The following is a 25,116-nucleotide window of genomic DNA, read 5'->3' as shown; positions in this document are numbered from 1 at the left end:
TGCGTCTACCTTGGCCTGCGGCGCGCTAAAATTAAAATGTTTTCGCGATTTTGGTTGGCATGCCTGTCCACCTCACATCCCGCGTCTCACGCCAGGCGCCTCACCTCACGCCGTCTTCCGGGCGGTCTCCCCTTGCGCTTTCTGACAGAGCTGAGCATTTAAAGTTAAAGTTTAATTTCAAGTTCAAGTTAAGCTCAGCAATTACGGTAAAAATGGTAATTTACCGGAAATTTTGGAAAAATTGGAAAAATTCAATTTCAAGCAGAAAAATTGGCAATATACCATTTCTTGGCGATCGAAATTCGTGTGTACTGCCTAAAAAGTGTCGGACTAGCCGGGGTTTGTGCTATACTTTTTAGAATATTTGGGTTTTTCATACTCATACTCATAAACATCAGTTGTATTTAAAGTTACCAGAAGTACACCTATAAAAATCGTTATCTAAAGCTATGCCTTTTAAACTTCACAATAATGACAAATCTGCTGTCTCGTCTCTAGGAAGTGACTAAAAAGGTGATAACATATCATATTTACTATTCCAAATGTGAATTTCGCTTCTGAAACTTGAGTTTTTAACTCATCTTGTCGTGTTATCATTACCGTTTTTTTTCAACGTTACCAAGCTTTTGGTAAATTACCGTAAATTACCAATTTTTTCGGTAACGTTACCGGTAACATTACCGGCCGTCGCAACCCTACTGTCAAATCCAAGAGCTGGGCAAGCCGCAAGCCCTATCTGCGCAAAGTCGGCTGTGCTGCATTGCGTCATCGATCTACTTTGTTTGTTGGGGAGTTGTACACTGATGCAAGAGAGGTACCACGAGATCGAACTCGCATCAATTTACAATCGTCTCTACAAGAACAATCCCGACGATGTTTTACTTAGGGTTGTACAGTAACTCAACACCACTGCTGATCGGAAGAAAATTCGATTTGCCAGTTGGCAAGGTGCGCAGTGGTTTCAGGTCAAGAAAACCAAAACACAAAAACTCGTAGTCGCGTTACGTCGCTCGGAACGAAAGATTCGCCATGCGTCCGATCTCACTGCATCACGTATCACAAACCATCGCCCTAACAACCTGCGCTGTGCCGGCCGCCGGCCCCTCTCGCCCCTAAAAGGAATCGATAGCACACTTTGCATTCCACGAAGCACACCTACCTCGCACGCCGCCGCCCCGTATCGGGCGAGGACCCATCTTATCAACCCCCCCCCCCGCCTTTTCCAACATCCATCTCGGAGTTGGAGGATCCCGGTCGGTCGGGCCTATAGGAGGAGAGTCGAACATCCAACCATCTGACCGGTGGTTTTATGAAACACGCCAAAAAAGGCGATCCTCCGATGCAAAAATATGTTAAGTTTGCGGCAGACAGCAGCATCTTCCGCCCCTTCCGGCCGACACCTCACCTCACCCACCCCACCCCACCTCGCCCCGCCCCTGCCGTCTGGAAGCGCGCCAGAGGGGCGGGGCGGTTGGACCAAGGAGACCGAGGGTGGGAATGGGCGAGAGGGGGACGACGGGGCAGGGCGGGACGAAGTAACTGAAATTTGTGGGCCACTCTGAGTTATTCCAACTCGACCCCCTTAAAATATTAAACCACGGGCGGGCGTGCGGGGCCGAGCAGCTCCCTCCCGTACCGCCCCTCATTGTGTGGGGCCGGTGTACGGCGCCGTGCGGTCGGTATGCAGCCGGCGAGCGCAGGAGGAGAGGGCGGCCTAGCCGCCTACCCATTAGCCGGCACCATCGGCATCTCCGATGAAGACCGGACGTCCGGCCGCCCCTGGCTCGGCAGCAGGGGCGCAGCGGCGGCAGCAGCAGGCCCCCGGGGCCACAACACGCCAGCCAGCGCCACAAATCCTACCCCCGGCCACTGCGCCCCCGCCCCGCGCGGCCCCGCCCGGCCCCGCGCGGCCCCGCCCGGCCCCACCCACACGCCTAATGGAGGCCCCCGCAGGGGCCGCAGGCCCTCCCTTTTTCACTCGACCCTCTCTCTGGTTGGCCACCCCCAAGAAGTCCCTCTCCCGCTTCCACGACGCGGCCTCCAAACCAACTACATATAATGACCGATCGCATTCCTCGCGCGCCGCAGCGCCGCGCTGCGCACTGCCCCCCTACGGCGTGTCCTGCCCTGCTCCTGCTGCTGGACCCGGCAGCTATGGGGCAATACGCACGCCTTTGTCAATATACGCCATTCCTCATGACTTGTAATTCGAATTTTACCGAGAAATTGTTTCCGAAAATGTCAGAACAATGTAAACAAATCTTTGAATGGGCCCGGAGGACCCCCCAAAAAAACATTGTAAATGTTGGAGTCGAGTTTGCTGATGGCGCTATCGCGGCCTAAATCCGCGGCCGCCGCAAATGCGAAACATTTTCTTTCGCTCTGGCAGTGTAACAGCGCTTCGCCGTCCTTGTGTACTGCCATACCGCAGGGGTGTCGCGCTGCTTGGGCGCAGGGTGGCGCGCGGCACGGCCTAGCCGGGGCTGGAAAAGGGGGGGGGGGCATCCACCCCAACCCCAATCCCTACACCGTGATTGTGCGCAAGCGAGGGGGTGAGGGGGCGGGAAATCGCGCGGCGTACGATATGAAACAGGAGCTCACGTCCCCGCCCGGCCCCGGCGCGGCCCCTCCTGTAGCCCAGCATGCCTTCCCCTCTGCATGCCTGACCAGTCGCCCCGCAAACTCTCTTCCCCGACCACAGGAAAAGTAGATAAAAAATAAAAAGAGTGCTGCGGACACATTTCCGAGGGCGAGTGGTACAGAGCAAAGTGGGGCATGCGGAGGGACACATAGGATGGCAAGGGCTGGTTGGACCGGGCGGGCCGGCCGGGGGTGGGGGTGTGACGGTGGCGGGCCAGGGGCGGGCCGGGGGCGGGGGTGGGGCGCCACTCGGTCGCATGATTGATACAGGTCCGCCCCCAACACAACCATCCACCTCTCCGTCTTCATCCCCTGCCGCGCACTTCCGGAAACCGGGGCCGGGAGCGAAAATACGCAGCTGCCATTCTGGGAAGCGTCTCTGGCCTGGGCGCATAAACACTGCTGAAACGGGAGAATAAAGAAGCGTTCGCGTTTTCCATCCGTCCCTGCAGCGCAGCCGGAGCGGCAGCCCTCCCCGCTTCCGTCTGAAATTTATGACTGCGCAGACCTCAGGGGGGCGGAGCGGCGGCGGCGGCGTGGCGAAAATACCCCCTGGTCACGTCTAACAACCAGACACCTCCATGTTTGCCCATTAAACCACCTTTCCCTCACACACTCAATCACTCCCTCGTTCCTTCCGACCCTCCTGTTCCCTCTCTGTCCCTCTCACTCTGTTCGTACGGCCAACCAAGCCCTTCACTCAACGCCCCCGTGTGCGTTTGCGCCGCGGGCCCGCATCGACACGCCTTGGCAGGCATCTCCATCCGTCTCGCTGGGCTCAACCTCCCTTCTCTGCTCACAACGCCACGCCAGGCTAACCCGCCCCCCATGCACGCCACTACTGCAAGGCCACCTCCCTGCAGCCACCCACATAGAATAGAGCGAGCCGTAAAAGCGCCGCCCCCGACGCACACATCATCCCGGTGGTCCATGCGCCCCACATGCACGAGGTCATTAGCAGTACGGCGGCCCCTGCTGCCTGCTGCTGCACCGCTGAGCTGCCGCTGCCTCGGTCGCTTATTGAGCGTGGTCCTATTTGTTGACAGTGCAATAACCATTTCCAATTCGCTTTGATCTGCGAGGCAAAGAGGGAGGGAGAGAGAGAGAGAGAGCGAGGCGCACAGCACAGCAGCAGCAGCAGCAGCAGCAGCAGAGCCGCCAACACCCATCTCCACTCTGTGCAGTTGTTTACGGGCGCGCCGCGGGCGGTGTGGAGGCATGCAAGGAGAGGCACGGGCACGGGCGGGCAAGGCGGAGGTCACGGTCAGCCAGGGAGGCTCGCGAGCAGGCCCCAGAGCAAGTGGCGGTGGTGGAAAGAGGTATAAGCAGAGAAACAACGGCGGGTGGGGCGTAGGCGAGAAGGGGCCTCTCCTGCCTGCAGCAGCCCTCGCCGGTGCCGACCTTGATCAGCTGCAGCAGCAGCAGCCGCCTCTCTGTTGAACGGACGTGCATTGACTGAGTTATATGCAAAGGCGACGTGAAGGGGTCCCGAAAGAGGGGGAGGTGGGAGGGGGTCCCTCGCCCGAGAGCGATGCATTGAAACGGGGCGTCGACACAAGCAGTTTGCCCTCGAGCTTTAGACGTGGCAGCCCCCACCGTACGGTACGGACATTTTATAGGCGCTTTGCTCGTCGATACTCCGTGACGTCACAAGCTTCTGCAGCGGCGTGGCGTGGCGGGTGTCCTCGGTACCGCGGGGATGGCTGGCCTGGCTGGAAGCACCGCGTCGTCGCCGTGTCGGGGGAAGCCCACACACTCACAGGCTCGTGCCGACACGGTGTTTCCCCGCGTCGTCGCGGAGGTGCACAGCACGTGCGCGCGCACGTGGCCGGGCTAAAACACGGGTTATATGGTTACGTCTCCCCTCGAGCGCGGCGCGCAAGAGTAATGGTGGCTTGTTGTGGAGCGAAACAGAATTAAAAACTTTTGTGACGTGACGTGGCAGCGTGCGAGGCGGGCGGGCTGCGGCGGCGGAGTCTTCTCCTCTAAGCGATTGCTTCTCGTGAAGCGGCGGCACGCTCCCCCAGGACCGCCCAGCGCTGGGGGCGCCCCGGACCACCCCCACACGCCCCCGCGCAGAGCGCGGAGCAGGCGAGGCGAGGCGAGGCGAGGGGCGAGGAGGGTGTCCCCCCCTGAGGGTGTCCCAGCCAGCCAGCCAGCCAGCCGGCAGGGCCGCGGCCCAACTTGTGAAATTTATTGAATGAAACGCTGCCGCTCGCCGCCGCCGCCGCCGCGTCCCACCCACGCACCTGGGATGTGGGCCGCCGGGGGGTATAAAAAGAAGCTTCCCGGCCCGGCGACACCACCACCCATGGCAACGGCCCCGCCGTGGCAGCCCGCGGAGCCCGCGCGGCAGCAGCAGCGTCGTGAATACAAACCGTCACGGGCTTGATGGATCTGGAGATGGAGCCTCGCGAGAAGCGCGCGCTGCCACCGCCGCCGCGGCTTTAGGGGGTGAAATAAAACAAAGCGCGAGAGACGAGAGGAACAGCCAGGGCGGACGTGGAGGGATCGCGGCAAGCAGAGAGCAGCCCGCCGCCGCCGCAGCAGTAGTGCAGCAGTTAGCCGCGCGGGATTCCGCGCCGCTCTCTGTTCGGCCAAATGACCTCCGCGGCCCGCGCCTTGTGCGACGCTTTTGACGCTCTTGGGGGGCGCTGTGAGCAGCGTCGTGTATTAGGGCAAAGTGCGGTCATTTTCGGGGACGAACACCTGACTCCGCGTTGAATAAAATGGATGCTCCGCCATTGTACACTTGGGTCCTGCGACTAGAGTTGACGTCGTACACACTTGTCAGACTGCGTCACGGACGCGTCACATACACCAGATGGCTGACTCACGCCGCGCACTTTTGCAGTGATACCGTACCGCATACACGCGTGCGGGCGGGTTGCCTAATCGCACGGGGCCATGAGGAGCCGTGGGCAGCGAGCAAAGGCAAACCCGCCCGCACCCATGCATGCGATACAGTTTAGCTACGAAAGTGAGCGGCGTGAATCAGCCACCTGGTATGTGCCCTCACGGAAGAAAAATTACCTGTATAATTGGGTTAATCCGCAATAGCTAACTGAGACATAAGTAATATTTCGCTATCTGACTTAAAATTTAGCTGAGTCGCAAAAAAATTTGCAATCTAGCTAAGAACTTAGCTGTATAGCTGGAAATTAAGCTGTGAAACTTAACAAAAATTAGTTATCCCTCATTCAGCTGTTGCTTTACGTACAGTTAGTTTTTGTTTTCCGTGTTGACACTTTTCAGAGCGGCAGGTTCGCTCTGCTCGAGTCACCGCTGCTGATACGATACGGCCGCCGTGCGTCGGACGCACCGCGGGGGTCCGCTAGCCAGCCAGGGGTCCGCTGATAAGATGGTCCGCGCCGGCCTTGGCGCGTGCGGGGCCCCGGGGGCCGTACTCGTTACACTGATGAGGGGCCCGGCCCGGCCCCGGCCCCAGCCCGGCCGCACGTCGTACAGTCCGAAAACTCTTTGGCGCCGCAAACATTGCTGCGCAGCAGAACTCACGGTGACGGAGCGCACGACCCGGGCCTTCAATAAAGAAGTGGACACACCCAGTGGTGAGCTCGTCTGGTGTGTTTGCTTTGCTTCCATGAATGAATAAGTTTCCTCCTGCGCGGGAGATCGTTCTGGTGCTGTACAATAGTAATTATCGACTGAGGGGGGGGGAGGCAGTTCCGGGCTGGTCAGAGAGTATGTGCAGGTTTATTGTTAACTTCTTTTCGTGGAACGCTGTCGAAGAGTGTATTATGACGCCAAGCGGGGGGGTCGCGAGCGCGCAACGCGAGCGAAACACACAACTTTGCTCTGCAACTCGAGCCAGGACTCGGCGGGGCGGCGCAGCCCCCCCGCGCGGGGCTACGGCGACACCTGTACGACGGTAATAACGGAGTTCCGACCCAGCGGGGCCCCACCCCTCCTCGCACAGAGACCTTGTTATCTTAATACTTCCCCGGCCGGCTTCTTTCTATTGTGCTCGCCAGAGTTGCTCGCGCCGTCTCTCTACACCTCCGTCCCTCCTTCCCCGCGCGCCTTGCACTTGCTTGCGGCATAGTGTCGCGCCCGACTTGCTCAAGCATCGCCGCCGGCGTTAACGTCCTCCGTATGTTCGTCGAGCAGCAGGTGAGCGCGCGAGAGAGAAAGCGGACGCATCACCGGCGAGTGAGTGGGCGACATCCCGGTCGAGTCTCCCTCGCACCGCCCGCGACCGGGGGGCAACGGCAGCGCTAGGAGCAGGGACTTCCCCGCGCGGTCCAAGGCGGCGGCGGCGGCGCTGCGGCTATTTGCGGAGCCGTGTCGCCCGCGCCCCGTCACGGCCCAACGGCGGGCGGCGGCAGCGGAAGCAAAACGCGCAGGAAGCGCCGCGCGGCGTGGCGGAGGAGCGCGGCGGCGCCCGCCCCGCGCCCCGCCGGCACCTGTGGCTGCCCCCCGCGACACGCGCGACACGCACGGGTCAGGGTCCAAGCCGCTGCACCATGGCGACGACGACCTCCGGAGGACTCTCACTCCACAGCCGCCAGCTGACACCGCATCGTCGACTGTGTTATTTCTTCGGCATCGCGGAGGTTTCATCAGGAGGCGGGATAGCTGAAGAGGGCAACCGACACCCGCGACTGCTGGACATGACCTTCCGCCGGCGTGCTGACGAGGCGGTGGCCGCGTACACTTGACAGTGTGCCGAAGTGGTCTCGGTCGGCGCGGGGAGCTCTTCCGGCTGGCGGCCCCGCGGCCCGCGGCCCGGCACAGCGCGGCCAGCCGTCCCCCCCGCCGCGGCAGCGGCCCGTGCCCCGCGCTCCAGCGGCCGCGCCGAGCGCCACGTCAGCGAATAAGACAGTGCAGAGTGCGAGCGACAGCAGCGAGCCGCGTATCTCGCACTCGAAAGCTTTTCGGTGCTAAGGGGTATCTCCCCCTTAGCCGCCGCCGCAGGGGGCCGCGCCCCACGTCACGTTGCCGTTGTCGTCGTGCCGATGTCATTCAGTTATCCAACTCATTCGTCGTCCAGCCGACAGGTGTCGCCCCGAGCCCATTAAATGTGTTATCGATCTCGTTTGGATCGGGCCTGCCGCCGACCCTCCCTCGTCCCCGCCCCGCCTCCTCGCCGGTCGTGCAGTCCTTGCAGTTCCGTGAAGACGGGAAGCACAGCAGTGCCCGGAGCCGGGCCGGCGCTGCTCCTCCCCGCCATTCACGTGTAATGCCTTATTCTGCGAACACGCCCGACGCGCTGAATGGCAAGGCCCCTGCGTGGTCACGAGGACGGCACGTCAGCTTCGGCCGGCCCGCCCGCCCAGCGCCCAGGACCTCCGGACGCATTCCGGTCGGCTGGAGGGAGGGGTAGGGGGGGGAGGGGGGCATGCCCGTCCGCACTCGACTCGGCACCGCGCAGCAGCGGCGCTCTCCAGCCAGCCAGCCGGCCAGCGCCAGGTGCCTGCTCCTGACTGCCTGCTCAGCGCTCCAGGCCGGTGGATCCCCAACGACGACGCCCTGCAGAAAGCAAAGTGCATGCATGCGTACAGATCCACTGACACCGACACCCACCCACCAACCGGGCTGGACCGCGCACGGGAACAGGGCCAGCAGCAGGGACGCGCAGGACAACTTGCAGACATGCATGCACATGCATTGCACATGTGCACAGACCTGCGCTGACTGACACTGACACCCAAGACGAGCTCAGATACACGAGTCAGACGGAGCGCGCCGTGCGGCGCCGTGCGAGACAGCACAGACCAAAAAAAAAATCACGGCCCCAAAATAAACGCAGCACCTTCTACCTCCTCCTTTGCTCCTCCTTCCTTGTCTCACTCGTGCGAGTGCCAGTCTTGTGCGCTCACTCGCGCACTCATTCGTCCTCCGTCTCTTTCTACTTGACTCACTCGCACTCCGGGCACGCCGCCGGGCGGGTAGTACCGGGTCCGAACAGGTAGGCGGAGGTATCCACGGTAAACAAGTAGTGCTTATCCAGGCGGCGGTGTCACTCGGTGAGAACAGGTCGCGATGCGCGCCGGGCCGCACGCCGGTCAGCGCGAGTAGCACACCAATCACACAGCAAAGTGTTGACACGAGGGGGACTTAGTCCACGGACTGGTCGCGGGGCGGCGCGTGCGAGAGCGAGTGTGCCCGCATCGCTCAATGACCGGCACGGGGCGCGCGACGTGTACGTACGCTTCGTCCCGGAGTCGGCACGGCACTGGCGCTGGCTGGCTGCTGGCTGGCTGCCGGCTGCTGCGGGCGGACGGGCTGGCTGGCTGGCTGGCTGGCTGCGCGGTGGCGGCGGGCCGGCCGCGGGCTCGGCAGCGGCACGAGCACGCCACTCGGCTCGCGGCGGTGGTGGAGGCGGCAGTAGCAGCATAAAGGGCCGAGGAGAGGGAGGAGTGTGCCTGCCAGCCTCGGCTGGCCGTCATGACGGGAGCTGCCTGCCCGGCCGAGACGAATACCGCGGTATTTGCGGATTTCAGAGCTTTGAATGGGGGGCGATGGTTCCCCGATGACCAGCGGTTATACCGTTTCCCGTCTATTGTCGAGGTCAATGTCTCATTGAAGAATGATGGGTGTGCGAAAAGTCGGGAAGAGACGGTGGAATTTCTGGTTTTGAATCATTTATTCATCATGTAATTATAATTGTAATACAGTCGTACGATGCTGTAACCTTCACACCAAACAGAAAATTACCTTCTAAATAACATCAGTAATATGAAGAAACCCTATAACACAAAATTAGAACCTCTGAAAGGATTCTGTACAGACAGCTTGTTTTTTCCCTTTCAAAAAAACAAATTCTGGAAAACTATTTATGTTTTGCAGACTGTATACTGTATCTTTATTTAAATAGAACTGCCAGAGCCCAAAACATTTCAATTCTGGAATAAAATTAAAAATCCCAAAGAACAACAAAAACAAGCATACTCACCTCAAAATCAGTGTGACAATTAGAACAAACAATTAAAGCTAATCAGGTTTTAAGCATGAAACCCTGTGTTTGTAAATTCTTCAAAGCTTGGAATGTTAATGTAATATAATAAATACGGACCAAATAAACATTGTAAGAGTCACTAGCACCACCCATGCATACCTCTCCCCACAGCATACTATTGAACAAGTACAGAGGCAGAAATTGGAAAAAGTATACTATTATACCATAAAAATAGGAAAGATGGTTGTATTCAACACTACGCTTCTGATAATTTTTTATGTACAGGGTTAGTGTTCTGTGCCGTCCTTTTCTCTAGCTCAACAGTACCGGAATCAGGCGAGCGGAAGGGTTGCATACACGCACGGGGCTATAAGGAACCATGACAAGCGACGGTAGGCAAACCCACCCGCCTGAATTTGGTACAGTATAGCTTGGGAAAAAGGACGGCGCAGATCACTCACCCTGTGTTACATCACAATGACTGTGCACTGAATGACCAAACAAGAACTGACAGGTATTTTAGAGTGCAAAGAAAACCCAATAAGTCTGTATATCAAACAATCTATAGATAGTTACAGGAGCAGATAAGAACAGGACCAACTTTCACTCAAGACACTAAGAAAAAAAACTAGAGACTAACAAAGACTCAAGCTAAACTGGAAAGGGCTGGGTAAGCAGGTCTGAAATTGATCTGGTGAATTTGTTCTTGCAAACTGTTTATCAGTTTTCATGAATGTTTTTATCATTTTAGTAACTGTGTATTAATTAAACACAGAACTGAAGTTTAATGTGTTTTTATTAGAAATCTGAAATGCCAGAAATGAAAATAGATTTTAAAAAGAGAAAGAAATGCACTAAAGGCACCACAACATAATTTTCAGTCAACGAACATCATGCAACAAGCAGAATGCCTGAGACAGATCAAGCTTTTCAAATATTTAAACAAATGCAATATATGCCACTCACTCTGAAAATTTCAAAGAGCAAGTGATCTTTGAAAATTAAGCATAAATTATCACCATGTATAAGACTCTCAGAAAATATTTGTACAAACTTTACACACACATCAGGTTGAACCAAATGCAATACTATGAAAGAAATGAACAATGTGATGCCATCTAAATAAATTTTCTTTGATACTAAAGATGCAGGATAGCGCACATGGAAAAGTGAAAGTGACTTCAAAAAGTACATTGAAGGTTGCAAAACAAACCTAAAGTTCTTACTGTGTCATTACTGCCTTGATACTTCTTGAAATAAGACAATGAATTACTGACAATTGATACCATGTCAGTACCTGACTCATATTCCACATATAAATGAAACCAATTAGAAATCCATTTGCTACAAAGCACATGATTAAGGAAGCTACTTATCTACAATCATGACATGATCAGTGACAAGGAACCATTTTCTTTCCTTTTCTTTTCTGTAGACACAAGTAGCCACAAAATAATGTGCTACATGATTAATTGATTGTTCCAGATGATTCTCAGGTTACCAAAGACATGGAATAGATTTTGTACAACATATGATAAAAATGATCCCTGTACATGCTTTTACGAGTGAAGAAACTTAAAAATGACAGTAATGAAAGCCACTAACAAACGATGAAACAAATTTAGACTAAAACATCATATAATAGACATATATGAACATATACATGAATATATTTATATAAAAATTATTTATTTGCTCAAATGGGTCAGAACTGTTTCATCCAGACATGCTCGTGTAAAACTTTCCTCTTCATCAGATTTGCACTTTATCCCATTGAAATGCTTGTCTAAACAAAATCAATTGTAAATGCAGGCTAGCAAGTCACAAGAGAGTCATGACAGGACACAAGCAGTATGGCCATTGTAGTTGTTAGCTCTGAGAAAGCTGACTATTTGTTAGTAGTCTTTCAACTGCTGCATTCACATCACCAAAAGTTGCAATAAGAGCTGTAATAAAGACGATTTTTTAAAAAAATCTGAAAACTGAGAACATTAAACAGCAGCATTTGAAATTGTTTCATACCTTGAAGATTAGCATCTCGGTTGACAAAACCCATGTTGGTAAGTTGTTCAAGTTGAGAACGGTATCTCTCTTCTGGAGGCAAACTAGGGCTAGCTGATGGATTTTGACTTGCCATATCAGAAAACTGTTTTAGAAAGAAAAGATAAGATTATTTCAGTTACAAATTAGATGATAAATTGTGTATTAATATAAGGAGGAAAAGCACCTACCATTCTAGCCAAAAATTGTGAGATAACATCATCTTGCCTACTGGGTGAAGTTCCTGATCCTGTAGTAGGTGCAGTTGGATTTGTTGTAGTAGTTGATGTCGGGGCTGTTGAAGACGTATCAGTGTTAACGGAGGGTGCAGGACTACCTGCAGTTGTTCGGCTAGTGGGTGATGCACCTCCTAGACTGGGACTTGATGCAGTAGCATTGGGGTCTAGAGATGTTGCCAAAGATGGCATAGCACCGAGCCCCATACTGTGACATGAGTACAACATGTTGGTAAAACATTTTATTTAAAGTTAAAATCAATGACCGCATTATTGAATTATTAAGCTCACTTGTTAACAAGGGAGGGTGCAGCTTCCCTCAACCGGTCTAGACCTTGTTGGATCTGCATAATTGCAGATAGTGCTTGAGGATTAGAGGCTAGACCCTGCACTTCTGGGTTCTGCAGTTGTTGGAGAAAGTTGGGCATCATTTGGCGCATTTGTTCCTATAAAAATAAAAACACAACAAAATAATGCAAGGACCATATTTACCATATTTTAAAATGAAGGGAATAGACATAGTTCATTTACTTAAAGAGCACAAAATTCGTGAAGTGGTTAACATACTTGCAAGGCCGGGTTGCGAGAAATCATGGGATTCATGTTGAAAATGCGCATTGCCATTTCTGGATCCTGCTCCATACTTTCAAGCATATTCTGCACATAAGGTGCAGTGGCAAAATTCTGCATTGCTTGAGGGTTTTCCATCATCTGCTGCATCATTGTCTGCAGAAGATTTCCTCCTAAAAAGGTGCATGAGATAGATAGCAATTTAGAAACAAAATAATACACGCTAAACTAATTAAAATGGAAATTAGTAGTTTTCTTTACCTGCTGGTGGAGTAGTGGTGGTGTTAGCGGTGGTGGTGGTAGTGGTGGTATTCGCTGAACCCGTCCTAGGTGGTCGGGAAGTAGGACTACTGTTTGCAGCATCTCTTGGGTTCCATGGGTTTGGCAGAGGATCTCGATTTTCCTGACCCTGCTGAGGGTTGGTTCCATCTTCAAGGCAAATAAAAATAAATTAAATAGAAATAATAACTACTAAATGAAAAATGATGACAGCCAAACTAACTTCAAGATCAATATTTGGTAAAATTTAAACAAGTATGAGTCACAGATAGTAATTATTATCACCTGGATTATTTTCAACAAGGCCTGCAAAAGGGTTCCTTGGGTCAGTTGCAGCTGATAACATGGGTTCCTGTATGTCACGATACATTCTTTGCAAAGCATTATAACCCCCTGGAATAGACTCCAGGTTTGATAGAGCTCGGTCATGAGACCTCATCAGTTCCTGAAGCATAGAGGGATTGCGAGCCAACTCCAATGTTTGCCGAAGTAACTGAGGGTTATTCATTATGTGAGAGATCTCAGGATTTCTCTAAAATTAAAAAACAAAAAATAAAATTTGATTGATACATTGGAAAGATATTTTTGGGTAACAATCAATATTGACAATAAAGTATTACAAAAAAGGTTCACATACCTCCATTAACTCTCTCATCTGGGGATTTGCCTCAAAAATACTTCTCACAATAGTAGGATCAGACATTAGTTGAGTCACAGCTGGATTGTCCATAAGGTTTCTAATTAATTCAGGGTTGCCAGAGAGCTCACGCTGCATTCTTTGCTGCATTTCCATGAAATTGGCAGAGCCCATGCCTAGTGCCTCTAGTCCAGGAATTCCTCCAAGTTGACCGGCAATTCCAAATCCAGCAGAATCAGAAATGTCCACTGCAAAGAGACAAAGTGAATTATAGGCATTGGTTGATGTTGTCAAGCATAAATGGTAGGGTTTCTTTCATTTCTCATAGGTTAAAATCACAAGGAGAGAGCTCAGAATAAATGTCATTTAAGATATCTCCATACCAGGGGGAAGTTCACGGGCATAGGATGGCGAAGATGAACTGTTGCCTTCATTTGCGCGAGGTGGAGTACTCTTTATCACAAGATGAACAGTCAAGCCATCTTTAATGTTGTGGGTCTTCAATGTTTCAGGATCCTTCATGATTTTCCCAGCAAAAATTAAACACAACTGTTCTGGTTGAGCACTGAATGTTTTGGCCACCAATTCTTTCAGCTGTAAAATAAAAACAATTTCAAATTAACATAACATTTTACACAAATGTAAAATGACAAAATCAAAGATTTGTCGTTTAAAATCAATAACTAATCAAGAACAATAAGTGGCTGACAATTAGAAGAAAATCTCCAGGCGAGGGAAAAGTTCTAGTACTCTGACGTAATTGCGCCAACAAAACAAGGATTGCATGTCAATATACTGACATTACACCTTTCTCCCATGGGTACAAATAGACCAAATATGAGGAAACAAAACAGACGCAGGAAAAAAAATCTGCGGTTTGGTGAAAATATTAGATTGGAAGGAAGATAAAGTCCCACGAATACTATGTCAATTAAAGCCACGGAGTAGGCGACTAACCATCATTACTCAGCATGACTAGACGATCAATAGAGCCGGTGGGATCAGTGACGTTGAAAGGTATTGAATAGAGGGTTGACATTGTAAGAGTCAGCCAAAGTTGAAGTAACAGTCAACTTTCAGGCTGCATTGCTCACGGCATAAAATCGCATTGTAAACATCATATTAATCACTTCAAAATCTGACTAGGCGAGGCAGCCACTGCGCTCAGCCAGGACGTTAACACGAATTTAGATCATTCCGGACAGGTCAGGGAGGCGGTCTAAAAAATTTACTTACTTCTTTAACTGTTGCATTTCCGTCTATTTCTATTGTTTTCTTTTCTTTCGGCGTTTTTACCGTAAGAGTCCATTTTTTCGAAGGTGAGTCGTCTTGACCTTCCGCCATCTTGGTAGAGATATTTATCGGGTGCTTTCCTATTTGTGATGGCCTCTTCGGCCTCTTCCTATCCACGTCGAGCAGCTGGGCACGTTCCTCTTGGCTAAAGTAACGAATATCACCAACTACTGTGAAATCGCAAAGGTAAAGTTCTTATTGTGGAAGAAAGTACATTTTTGTCTTAACTTTTGATACTAATGCTAGCATATGATTAATCTTGACTAGTCAAGGTTATAACAGAAAAAGGATTAAATCTAACCTCAAAATGAATTTTTCATATTGTGTCTGTTGCTCCACTAGTTTTTCATAAGAGAGGCAACGGCGGGGAATCATGGAAAGATTTAATTGATTTGGAATTATTTTCCATGTCGAATGACATTTTTTGACGAAGGTCTGTCCTGACTGAGAACACGCTATATGTCTGCAAAATGTTTGTGTGGGTAGGTTATCTTCAGTGTTCAACCTCATACAGTGAGGTTGAATAGTGATGACAGTTATCTTAACTGTCAAAAGAGTCACAAGATTCTTTCAATTCAGAGCCACAGAGGAAAAAGATTGAATGGACTTGTGTGATTGATGAACATGAATGGCTGCAGTTTACATCTTGTTCCAAACTTGACTGGTTCTTACTCAAAAAGCAGCTACTTATCAAGTTAGTCATGGGATGTAATTATAATGATCATGGAAGAAAGAAATATTACAGGAACAGTAACAATTTAAGGTTTTATTATTTTTGTTTTCAGACATGATATCAAATATTATTGCCAATCTCTTAGTAACAAAAATCCTATTAGTTATTTTGAACATAACTGATTCAAATATTTGCCTGGAAGAAAAGTTTATAGGTATTTGAGCAATTTTCATATGCCATCCTTAAATTCTCTATCATTTTCTGTCAAAAATTTATGGGGAACAAATTTTGATAATCGATCAATTTGAACTAGAATATTAAAAACAGCGACCAAACTAGAGAAACAAATTATATTAGTCTGCAATACTATGTACAATGACTTAAGGCACAGTGTAGACAAGAGCATCTAGCAAGTCCCAACAAATAGTTTTCAAATTAACAAAAAAAGATCACTCCTCAGAGTGCCTACAATCTAGTCACTATTTGCAATTAACAGCACATAGAAATACAACCGAGTACAGTATAAATATTAAGGTAAAACTTGTCCTATTACCACTATGCCATTTTCAAACAATCTCAGGAAAGAATAAATAGGTAACAGATTTTAAGATTATTGCACTTCAGTAATAGTCAGTGGTAATGAAATATTTCAGAACTTGGGGCCAAAATATTTGTCAATATTGCCCAGTTAACCATGAGGCCTAAAAATACTATGATGACTGACACAAATTTTTCTCCTGGGCGACAATTGTTGTTAACGTGCCACAGCTCTTATCAAGTTCAGACAGGTAAAATCTTGAGTATCATAACAATTTATGTGTTGAAAGACTTGATTGAATAGAATAAGAACAGAGTTAAAAGGATTTGTGACGATTTTGTGATGGGTAGTTCATTACTCAACAAGGCTCAATAAAAAGGCATAGCTATGAATCAGTTCAAAATACTTAGAAAGGTACAAATGACTAGCTTAAAAATTGCTGTTTAACAGTTATCAAAAGAGACATTGATGAAACCTTGTTGCATTAGTCATGTTTGGATCATTTGAGTTCTCTTTTGATTCATTTGAAGACCATAAAATTACCAGCCAAGCCATGGAGGTTGCTTATGTTTCACTACTGGTACGTACGTAAGATTGATTGGAATATTTATCACAGCTCTCTTCCTATGTAACTTTGCCAAAGTTCTCCGAATCATGTGCCTAGAAAGAAAAATGGGCAAATACACATAAGAATAAAGGGATTGTTCTCATTCAACCCCTTTTTTTTACTTTTTTTTTGGGGGGGGGGGGGGTGACAAATATTATGTGGTCCAAAAAAGGACCAGAGCGATCATAGGAGTCCATTAGGTCCAATAATATTTGTAGACCCTCACATAGTGCAAGAACGCCCCCTGCAGAAGGAATCTTTTTCCTTGCAAAAATTTAAAACACATAATGCTTACCCATTTCTCCCAAGTAAAAATCCAGCCGGGATATGAACCTCTCTTAAAGTATTATCATCAACCATGTCAATAAAGTGTTCATCTCCTTTGATATCATTATCAGCAACTATTACAGCTAAAGCTCCAACTTCTTCCATTTTCAAAGCTTTGGTGACAAAGGAACATTCCCTGGAATAATTTGTTCAAACAGAATTAGATTAAAACAATTAATTTATGTAATTTAACAGTATTTTATGTCATCAATACATGATATGATGCCAGTAAATATGTAGCTTACCCTCTTTCAACTAATGCAATATTACCCTCCACACTTTCAGCATTACGAGGCCAGCCACAACCACTGGGAGGGTCGACTGGAACCAAACCGATACCCATTGCTTGAAAGCTGTCATTCTGTAGAGAAAATAACATCTTGAAGATTAATTTAGTTTCTTTTTCATGCTGTTCAAAATAAGTTTTTTCAAAATTACACTCACAAATGGTGCACCAAAGTCCTTTGCTGGGCGTAATCTGTACGTATAACCCAATTCTCTAGGATCTATAATTTCAAAAAAAACATCCGAACCTAACACTTCTGGAATACTTGTGCCATCAATCAAGTGTAGATTACTGGCTGCAATTTTTAAAAAGAAAACATGCAACTGTCAAATATCTTCCAGAGTCAGAGACTATGTAAATGACAACAACAAATAAAAACTTCTGCGGTTTGACAATAGGTCATCAAGTAAGAATATTTTTTTGTAAATAGCTGACTGCTGACTCACCGACTGAATGAACAATGACTATGAATTGTGAAAGTAAAAGTATCAATGCAAGCCATTGCAGGTTGTCAATCAGCATGAACCGCCACGGGCGTAACCCCATATTAGTTGAAGCACACTATTAATAACCAATCGTTCAAGACAGGTTTTCAGGCAATTTTTCTGGTAATCACGACAGAGAATCAGAAAGACACAGTATGAAATATCCTTAAATGTCTTGTTACACGCGCTTCTCGCAATTTGCTGACATACCGATCACAGTTAAGGGTGGGGGAAATTTGGAACTAACGTGTATATTGTCAAACTGCTACCAACATCGATAAGTTAAACTCAAATTTAAACACGACTTTTGTTCTAACAGGCAGGTTTATTTAAAATTATGTAGTTGGCATGCTCAATATTTAGATTAAAGATTGAATGGGTCTTGATTGTCAAAGTCTTTACAGTAAAGTAAAATGCAGGCATGTTTGATTCAAATGTGCCGTTTGTGGATTTAACACAGCCTTGGTAAAAACAATCTAAAAACCCTCGGTTCCTACCGGTTTAAAAATGTCACATGGACACGCAAGCGTGCACTTTAAGCGCCGTGGTCGCCTAGCTTGCCAAAATATTGGCACTGCTTTTCGGTTACCAAATATTTTTCTTACGGCTCCGACCGGGCCGATAGATAGGCAACCCGCCCACACACCTTCACACGGTACGGTCTAACTACCAAAGTGCGCGGGGTTAATCAGCCAAGTGGCATGTTCCTCTCGTATGCAGTGGCTCGCAGTGGATTTCTTATCCGTTTCATCTGGCTGTAAAATGAGCTTCACCGTAGCTCCCTTCCCGGGGAGCCGACACTCTTCCTCTGTAGCAAGTGACTTCCACCTTCTTCCCCGCCAGTGATAGCGCCTGCGATGCGTCGGGTAGGCTAACCCGCCAAGCCGTTGTGTGGAGCCGGCGGCCCCGCCCAGAGCGCCCAATGCAAAGTGCAAGGCTAAGTGCATGGAAGCCGTGGGCGCTCGACGTTTCTCCCGCGTCAGCTCGGGGAACGTTCACTGTCGGGGCTTCTTCAACTTCAACTAGGGTTATTACGACCCTCCCCATTCAGAGAGTCCCCAGTGGCTGTCTCTACCCGAAGATAAATTTTTCCAGTTTTGATAAAGATTGCTGATTAACGTTCCAGTTTTGATAAGCCGATTGGCATCGATAATAATATAGATTCCATGTAGGGGCGAGCGTTTTCTCCGTCTCCACCTGTCAGTTCGGTCCCGTTCGTCCCCAGTAGCAGTCCCCTGTTGTGTTGGAAACATAGCGCCCTTACCCCGTACTTCGCGCCACCATGGTAGGCCAGCCGACCCTCACTTGAGGAAAGCTGCGCTGCTCCTCACGCCCCAACCTCCCTTCCCGCTAAGTCGAGCTCTAAGTGCTCAATCGGCACCGGGCGCCACATGGCCCGTCAACTTGACAAGTGATCCTCAGTCTCAAATTATAAATTTGAACCACAGCGCTCTGAAGTATGATAATGTGCATGTTTTTGGCGTACGCGGAAATTACGAATTCTGCGAAATGTGAATGATGATTCTAGCACAATTTGTTGATTTTTGTCGAGTGATCTTATGGAGTCAGTTTACAAGAGGAAGTTTCCCGTTTTTGTTTGGATACTATACGGATAGTATTATTTTGATGCCTAAATTTAAATTACTGGTTCTTTGTCTTTAATTTGAGTTTACTTTTGGAGCTGGACTGTCTCGTTACCACCGGCCGACCGCTCATTTTTTCTATAAAATGTACATGCTGCTGTACCGGCTGATTCAGAGACGACACAGGCGCGGGTGGGTTTGCCTACCCAAGGGGCTACGGCGCCTTACGGGCAGATCGGGTAGGCAAACCCGCGCGCTCCTGCGTCTTCTCCGAATCACCCGGTACGTCAGATTGACGTGAAAGATCGTTGTCGCATGTTTTTGTTTTGTGGCTGCCTAGAGAAGTGCCTGGACCAAAATTTTTTCCCTATAACAAGGAGAAAGTATGGATAGACCCCCTTGACATCTCTAAACTCCCCGAGCTTGAGATTGCCCTTAGGGTCGCGGTCGAGGAAGCAGAGTCATGATTGAGAGCGCACAACCACAGGCAACACCTGGCGTGGGCCTGCGCGGCCCCTGGAGCCTGGCCCCACCAATGAGGCCGTCAACAGCAGTCGCATCGACAGTAGTTTGGGTTCCCCACCCGCCCGGCCCCCCCGGCCCCCGGTGGGGCGGTTGTTGTGTGCCCTGCAACCCCGGGGCCCGGCGGGGGTGGGCTGCTGGGCTGGGCCTCGGGCTGGGCACACTGAACACACAGTTGGGCCTCACACACCACGTACTGAAACGATATTGTTCATCGATGACACGACTACCCAGGCGGAGAGACCAAGGTGCCGTTTAACTTCAATTTAAAGTTGTTGTTTTTTTCGACCATTTTTCTGACTTTCCGCGAATTAACTTTGTCCCTCCCATTTTTCAGGCACCGGCGTCTGCGGATGTGTATCCGGACAAGTTGTGCAAACGGCGGGCTCTTGAGCACCTTGAACGCTGCTGATGGAGTCGGATGGAGCCCCAGCTATAGGCGAGCTAAGTGATTAGGGTTGCGGCGCTTATAGAAAGTAAGTATACCCTGATGGGCTAAGGGTCTTTTACGTATTGGGGAAAACTGTGAACGGAACAATTTCATAGGAAAAGACTGCTTTCGTACCCACTGCCGAGGTCGCTAAGAGTTCGCTGTGGGTCGCCGCCCGAGCGGCCCGTGAGTGACGCGGCGCCGGGCGCGCGCTGACGGGTTAGGATACCCTTCCGCGGGTACATGGTGATGCGCGTACCTCCCGCAAGTACGTGATGCTGCGCGCACCCTCCCGCGGGTACATGTTGCTGCGTGGACGCGGCACCTGCCCTGCCGGCCGGCCGTGCTCTTGCTCCGCCGCGGGCACGTGCAGTGCGTGATGCGGGCTGCATATGCATCGTTGCCTTGGGGAAGGTGAAGGGGTGCGCCCGCCGGCGCCCGCTCAGCCAACCCTGTTCAAAGCCGGCCACGGCAGAGGAGGAGTCGCCCTCTGATGGGGTGTTCTCACGTCCATACACATTGGCTCTCCTTTTTCGGTGTACCCCTGTGCGCCCCCCCCCCCCCTCAATCAATATGTCCTGCATCCACTCCCGCGTATATTTTGGACCTCAATTATCAACCCCGAAGTTTTTGCATCTACGGGGAAGTCCACGCGCGGCGTCCACCAACCACCCGCGCCCTGGTGCTAGGGGTGCGCGCGAACGAAACGTGCTGCTCCGCGCGATAAAATGCGATCGGTACTCTTCAGCGGGTTTCCCGCAAAGTTTGTGTTGTTCACTATCATAGCAAAAGCTTAACAAAGCATGAGCAGTGCGAGCTTGAATATTCATGCGCGTAGCCGCGAGGGCCGTAGCGCACGCCGCGGCGGCCCACCACGCCCCGCCTCGCCTCGCCCCGCCCTACCCCGCCCAGCCCCGCCCCACCACGCCCCAACGACCGCGCTATCACATTATAATTATTCCCGTTGTTGAACTGGTCGGCCACCAAAGCGACAGGCAGGCTGGGGAAAGGCTCGCGGCGCCGAAACCGAATCGCGATGACAAATGGACCGCCTCCCCCCCCCCCTCTCTCTCTCTCCCCTGCGAACGCGCTGCTCCCGCCCTCGCCCGCCCTCGCCCACCCTCTGGACAACAGCCGCTACCCTTAGGGGTTGTCGACCAATTCTGCCCCGTGCATACCCACTGAAACCCACACACAGAGCCAGCGGAGCCAGCTATTTGCTCTACCCGAACAAGTCGCATCGCTGTTATCGTGCAACGGAAGGAACGAGAACACTGGAAAATTGAAGGTGCGAAGTCAAGTCGCACCTTTGCTGGGGAGTTAACAAGCATTTTTCAGTTTGCCTTTGTACTTTGAAAAAGACCTTTAAAAGCACACAATGTAAAAAAATTAGTGTATCTGGCAGTTTGAATACCTATTTTAATTGCACTACCCCAGGCGCGGTTTTAAGGGGGTGACAGGGCGACAGGAGCAGCCCCCGCCCCCTCTCATCTCTAGAAAGCCGCCCGATAGACAGTTCACTGTACAGAACCCCTGAGTGTAGACAACCCACTGCTTCCGCCCGTCAGCCGGACCCAGATCGGCGCGACTGCTCTTACTGAACAATGTACAAACTATTGAAAGTGCGCCTGACCATACTGTTGTTTTTTTTGTATGTTATGTGTTGTACCCGATGCCAGATGGGTATACCTTTCTGTTTGCTGAACTATAGTTTGTCCTACACTGGTAAAACAAAGGTGCAGGGGTGCTAAACTCGTTTTTGGGGTGCTTAAGTGTGTATTTTCAGATTTTCCCAAATATTTTCTGAATGAGCAAACCGATCACATTTTGGGATACATTGTCGCATTTCTCGCAAAATTCCGCGTCGAACGAGCCTATATATGATAGGGTTCTGATAAGCAGTCTGTGAATGAAAAGCAAGGCAAAAAGTACAAAAAATTCTATCAATTTGTGCCATTTTTGAACAGAACCCCATCACATGTAGGCTCGTTCGACGCGGAATTTTGCGTAGATTACGGAAATGGGTCTAAGAATCCAATTTAAGTCCATAGGAACGAAATATTTCGAAAAAACATAAGCTGTAATGCCTTTGGAGCTTTAGTGCCTTTTAAAGGTAGGGTATCCTACCTTTGTTTTACCAGTGTAGTCCATAGGCGATAGGCTACTGACATCTTACCCAATGTCTGCGTCCCCGCAGCCTCGTCTGCGGTTTTCCAGAGGGTGGCGTGGAGCAAGCGCCGTTGCCCTGCCGTGCGTATAACTCGAACGCTGCAGTAAAATGCTCGATCTGACTCTAAATCTGACACCTAAATAACACAGCAGCAGAGGCAGCGCTGAAGTTGGCACTCGTGTGGGAGGGAGGGCCACGCCGGCAGAGCCCGAAGGTGACGACTGCTACTCTACCTGAATCCGTCTCCTTCCCACTTGCTCTATCTGGCCTCACCTAAGATGGCGTGCGCTCTTCGTCCCACCCTGAGGGGGTGAGTGGGTGAGTGGGAGGGAATGCCATTGGGTGCTGACGGAGCCCACTCTGCAAAATACTGGTTGCGAAACCACATCTTCGGCTGTGCGACGCATTTTGAAAGTCTTCGACTCGATTCTTAGGGGAAAGGGAAGAACGGCTGCATCATGAAGAGCCAAGTGGCCTTCCATCGATCGCGCGAGTTGTGTACTCGACTGTCCACACGAGTTTGTACCTGAGAGTGTGCATACGTTAATTGTTCAATGTGCGAAAATATCATTGCATAGTCCCGCGATGCTGCGATACTCTTTGATATTGTTGAGTTTGTGTACTTTTCTGGCGGTAGTCCTTCAATGTGTGAGGGTTTTATGCTCGTAAAAAAGTTTAGTTGTGAGAACTAACAAGTTAAATAAACACGGGACAGCCAATCAAATTTCAGGATAACCTCGTTCTGGCAGCTAAGCCAAGGCCATGATTTAGTAGCGAGAACGAAAGAGCTAATAAATGGGTATCAGGACGAGACGGACGAGAGGTTTTATTTGTCCCTGCAGCGACAATTTCGTTCTGGTAACTGGCTCTGACATTGTTATTTCATGTTTGTCGAATTCTATCGATTGTGGTGAAATTAGCGGATTTGGTTGGTGATAAAGTTCTAGAATGCTCAGGCTGGAGGCAGCAGGGTCGGCTGCCCTATCGCGTTCGGGAACGCTCTCGCGCGGACATCGCCGTCTCCCCTAGCGGGCCGTTGGGGCCGCTGAAATGATTCCAAACGTGTTGCGTTACGTGTCGCGCCCGGGCCGGATCGCGGGTCGCAGGGAATGGATTCGATTTATCGCCCTGGTTAATGGTGATTGGATGAGCGACGCTCAGGCTCAGCGCCCCGCCCCGCCTCGTCCCGCCCGCACGGCAGTGCTGTGCGCCGGGCGTTAGCCGGCAGCCCGGCGGCGAAATTGCGCAAATTATCGAGCATGGAAAAAGTCCCCCCGTGCCTGGAAATTTGCCGACTGTTAACTGCTGTATGCATAGAAGTTGGGGATGGATTTGAGGCTACGGTGGTGATGATAAAAACGCTTGTTTTATAGAGCGCGTGGGGAGTGCGTCTCCTCGGTGACAGCTCCACGGTTAAGAACAATGTCTAAGTATTGAGGGAAAAGGGGCACTTTGTTAATTTCAAGTCCTTCAGCTTATTGAGAAAAACTTCCCAAACATTGGGGATATCTCACTTTTAAAAAATCAAGAAAACTCTATCTTTTCTTGAAACTTCCTCAAAATCTGAGTGGTACCCCAAATTATTAAATGATAAACCACATGTGTAAACTGCTTAACGCATGTACCGGATGTGACTGTGAATACGCAGCAGTGTTGCGGAATTGCATACTCAATATGGCCGCAGGGGCCATGGCCCTTTACGGGTGGAAAGGGTAGGCAAACCCACAACACTGCTGTGTATTCACAGTTTCACCTAGTAAGTGTGCAAGGTTCTTAACTCCTAAGTTGTTGTGCACTTGCAATTGTTCATCTCCGCAGTTGTGCGCGATGTAAGTGAGCGCAACTTCTCCTTTGAAACACTTCCTTTAGAAACCTGCAACACTGATGAGTTTGCCTCTGATACACCCAGTATGGGTGAATCATGTGCCATCAATGACGTGTTCAGCAGCATTAGCGACCCGGCCGGCCGGACCCGGCGCGGTAAGTGCCATACGGTATCGTTGGCGTGCGCTGCAGAGGACCCGGCCTGTCTTTTTGCCGCTGCGGACGGGAGCAGCGCTTGGCCGGCACGAGCACAGCACACGCCCACCCTGACTGGGCACGCCCCTCCCGGCCCGGCCCGGCCCCGCCCCGCGGAGCAACATGTACGTGTCCCGCCGTGAGGCTGGTCAGGTCCTTAATTGCCTTGCAGGCCATATTTAGCGGGGCGGTCGGGCCCTTTGTCCGGCCCGCACGCCACCGACACGCCGCCGAGGTGTCCTGTCCCGCCCGAAGGAGCTTCCGCCGGTGATGATGAAGCTTACCTCGGCTTAGGTACCCGGTAAGAAATCTTATTCCGACGCCGTGCCGCGAATTGCACTAGAATTGCCATGCCCCCCCCCCCCATGAAATCCCAACGCCGCTACTTCGTTACAAACGCCAAGTTGCTCTTCAATTTCTAAACGGGGGTCATGCTCGCCGAGGGCTGATCTGGCTCACGACTGATGGAGGAGTCAAATATGCTGGTTCTGGCGCATGCTTGCAATGCAACGGTAGCGGGCAGTGCTAAAACCTCGTTAAAGACCGACTGAGACTCAATAGATGAAAAAACTGTTTTGTTCTAGTCAGCTAAATTGATCCGTCTGCACGTTACACTCTTTCGCGTTGTCCCCAATTTGTTCTTGTGTCTCCTCGTAGTGTGGTGACGTCCTGACTCAGCCTTGACTGACTGGACAGTCCATCATGGTGACGCGCTGCTGGGGTTGGAGCGCTCGCACCTGGACGTGAGCTCCCCTTTCCCTGAGCACAGCTTCCCCGCCCCCTTCCGCTGCCGCCCTACACCATCCTCCCTTTGCGGAACGCGGTGGACCGTACGCCCCCAATAAACCCCTGGGGGCGGGGG

The 25,116-nt window shown here is 50.5% G+C and overlaps 3 protein-coding genes across 6 annotated transcripts in view; all 3 read right to left on the bottom strand.

Annotated features, from left to right (window-relative positions):
- LOC113213681 (furin-like protease 1) overlaps nucleotides 1–8,858 on the bottom strand; it is a 139,077-nt gene extending 130,219 nt beyond the window's left edge. For 3 of the 4 annotated variants that reach the window (XM_052264341.1, XM_052264344.1, XM_052264347.1), the window contains exon 1: nucleotides 8,523–8,857. The gene's annotated coding sequence lies outside the window, so the exon portion shown is untranslated. Of the gene's footprint in view, nucleotides 1–8,522 lie in introns of all 4 variants that reach the window. The other variant, XM_052264333.1, reaches the window with a different exon arrangement.
- A 370-nt stretch (nucleotides 8,859–9,228) lies between these two features.
- On the bottom strand, nucleotides 9,229–14,881 carry LOC113212885 (ubiquilin-1). The gene is made up of 10 exons (XM_026431734.2): nucleotides 14,558–14,881; nucleotides 13,705–13,915; nucleotides 13,322–13,569; nucleotides 12,970–13,216; nucleotides 12,667–12,834; nucleotides 12,403–12,578; nucleotides 12,127–12,281; nucleotides 11,791–12,043; nucleotides 11,582–11,705; nucleotides 9,229–11,505 (listed from the first exon to the last, which is right to left on the bottom strand). The coding sequence occupies exons 1-10, from the start codon at nucleotides 14,663–14,665 to the stop codon at nucleotides 11,429–11,431; spliced, it is 1,767 nt and encodes a 588-aa protein (XP_026287519.1). The 5' UTR covers nucleotides 14,666–14,881; the 3' UTR covers nucleotides 9,229–11,428.
- Nucleotides 14,882–15,365: 484 nt separating this feature from the next.
- LOC113212886 (PRADC1-like protein) lies at nucleotides 15,366–17,776 on the bottom strand. Its single transcript, XM_052264381.1, has 5 exons — nucleotides 17,492–17,776; nucleotides 17,204–17,340; nucleotides 17,005–17,120; nucleotides 16,728–16,895; nucleotides 15,366–16,485 (listed from the first exon to the last, which is right to left on the bottom strand). Exons 1-5 carry the CDS (start codon nucleotides 17,589–17,591, stop codon nucleotides 16,365–16,367), a joined length of 642 nt encoding a protein of 213 aa, XP_052120341.1. The 5' UTR covers nucleotides 17,592–17,776; the 3' UTR covers nucleotides 15,366–16,364.
- Nucleotides 17,777–25,116: the final 7,340 nt, after the last annotated feature.

This window comes from Frankliniella occidentalis, unplaced genomic scaffold (genome assembly GCF_000697945.3).
Source record: "Frankliniella occidentalis isolate FOCC.00 unplaced genomic scaffold, Focc_3.1 Scaffold2, whole genome shotgun sequence".
In the NCBI taxonomy this organism is placed as follows: domain Eukaryota; kingdom Metazoa; phylum Arthropoda; class Insecta; order Thysanoptera; family Thripidae; genus Frankliniella; species Frankliniella occidentalis.
This window is presented reverse-complemented; position numbering and strand designations above follow the sequence as displayed.

Bases quoted from the DNA above. Each gene is read 5' to 3' on its own strand.
- LOC113212885 (XM_026431734.2), bottom strand. From the start codon at position 14,665: ATGGCGGAAGGTCAAGACGACTCACCTTCGAAAAAATGGACTCTTACG. The intron at 13,570-13,704 runs GTATGGAGATAT...GTCTCTTTGCAG, and splicing joins TGCCCGTGAACTTCCCCCTG to TGGACATTTCTGATTCTGCT. The intron at 13,217-13,321 runs GTATGTGAACCT...TTTTAATTTTAG, and splicing joins AGATGAGAGAGTTAATGGAG to AGAAATCCTGAGATCTCTCA.
- LOC113212886 (XM_052264381.1), bottom strand. From the start codon at position 17,591: ATGGGGTTACGCCCGTGGCGGTTCATGCTGATTGACAACCTGCAATGG. The intron at 17,121-17,203 runs GTGAGTGTAATT...TTTTCTCTACAG, and splicing joins AGGACTTTGGTGCACCATTT to AATGACAGCTTTCAAGCAAT. The intron at 16,486-16,727 runs GTAAGCATTATG...TTTTCTTTCTAG, and splicing joins TTTTTACTTGGGAGAAATGG to GCACATGATTCGGAGAACTT.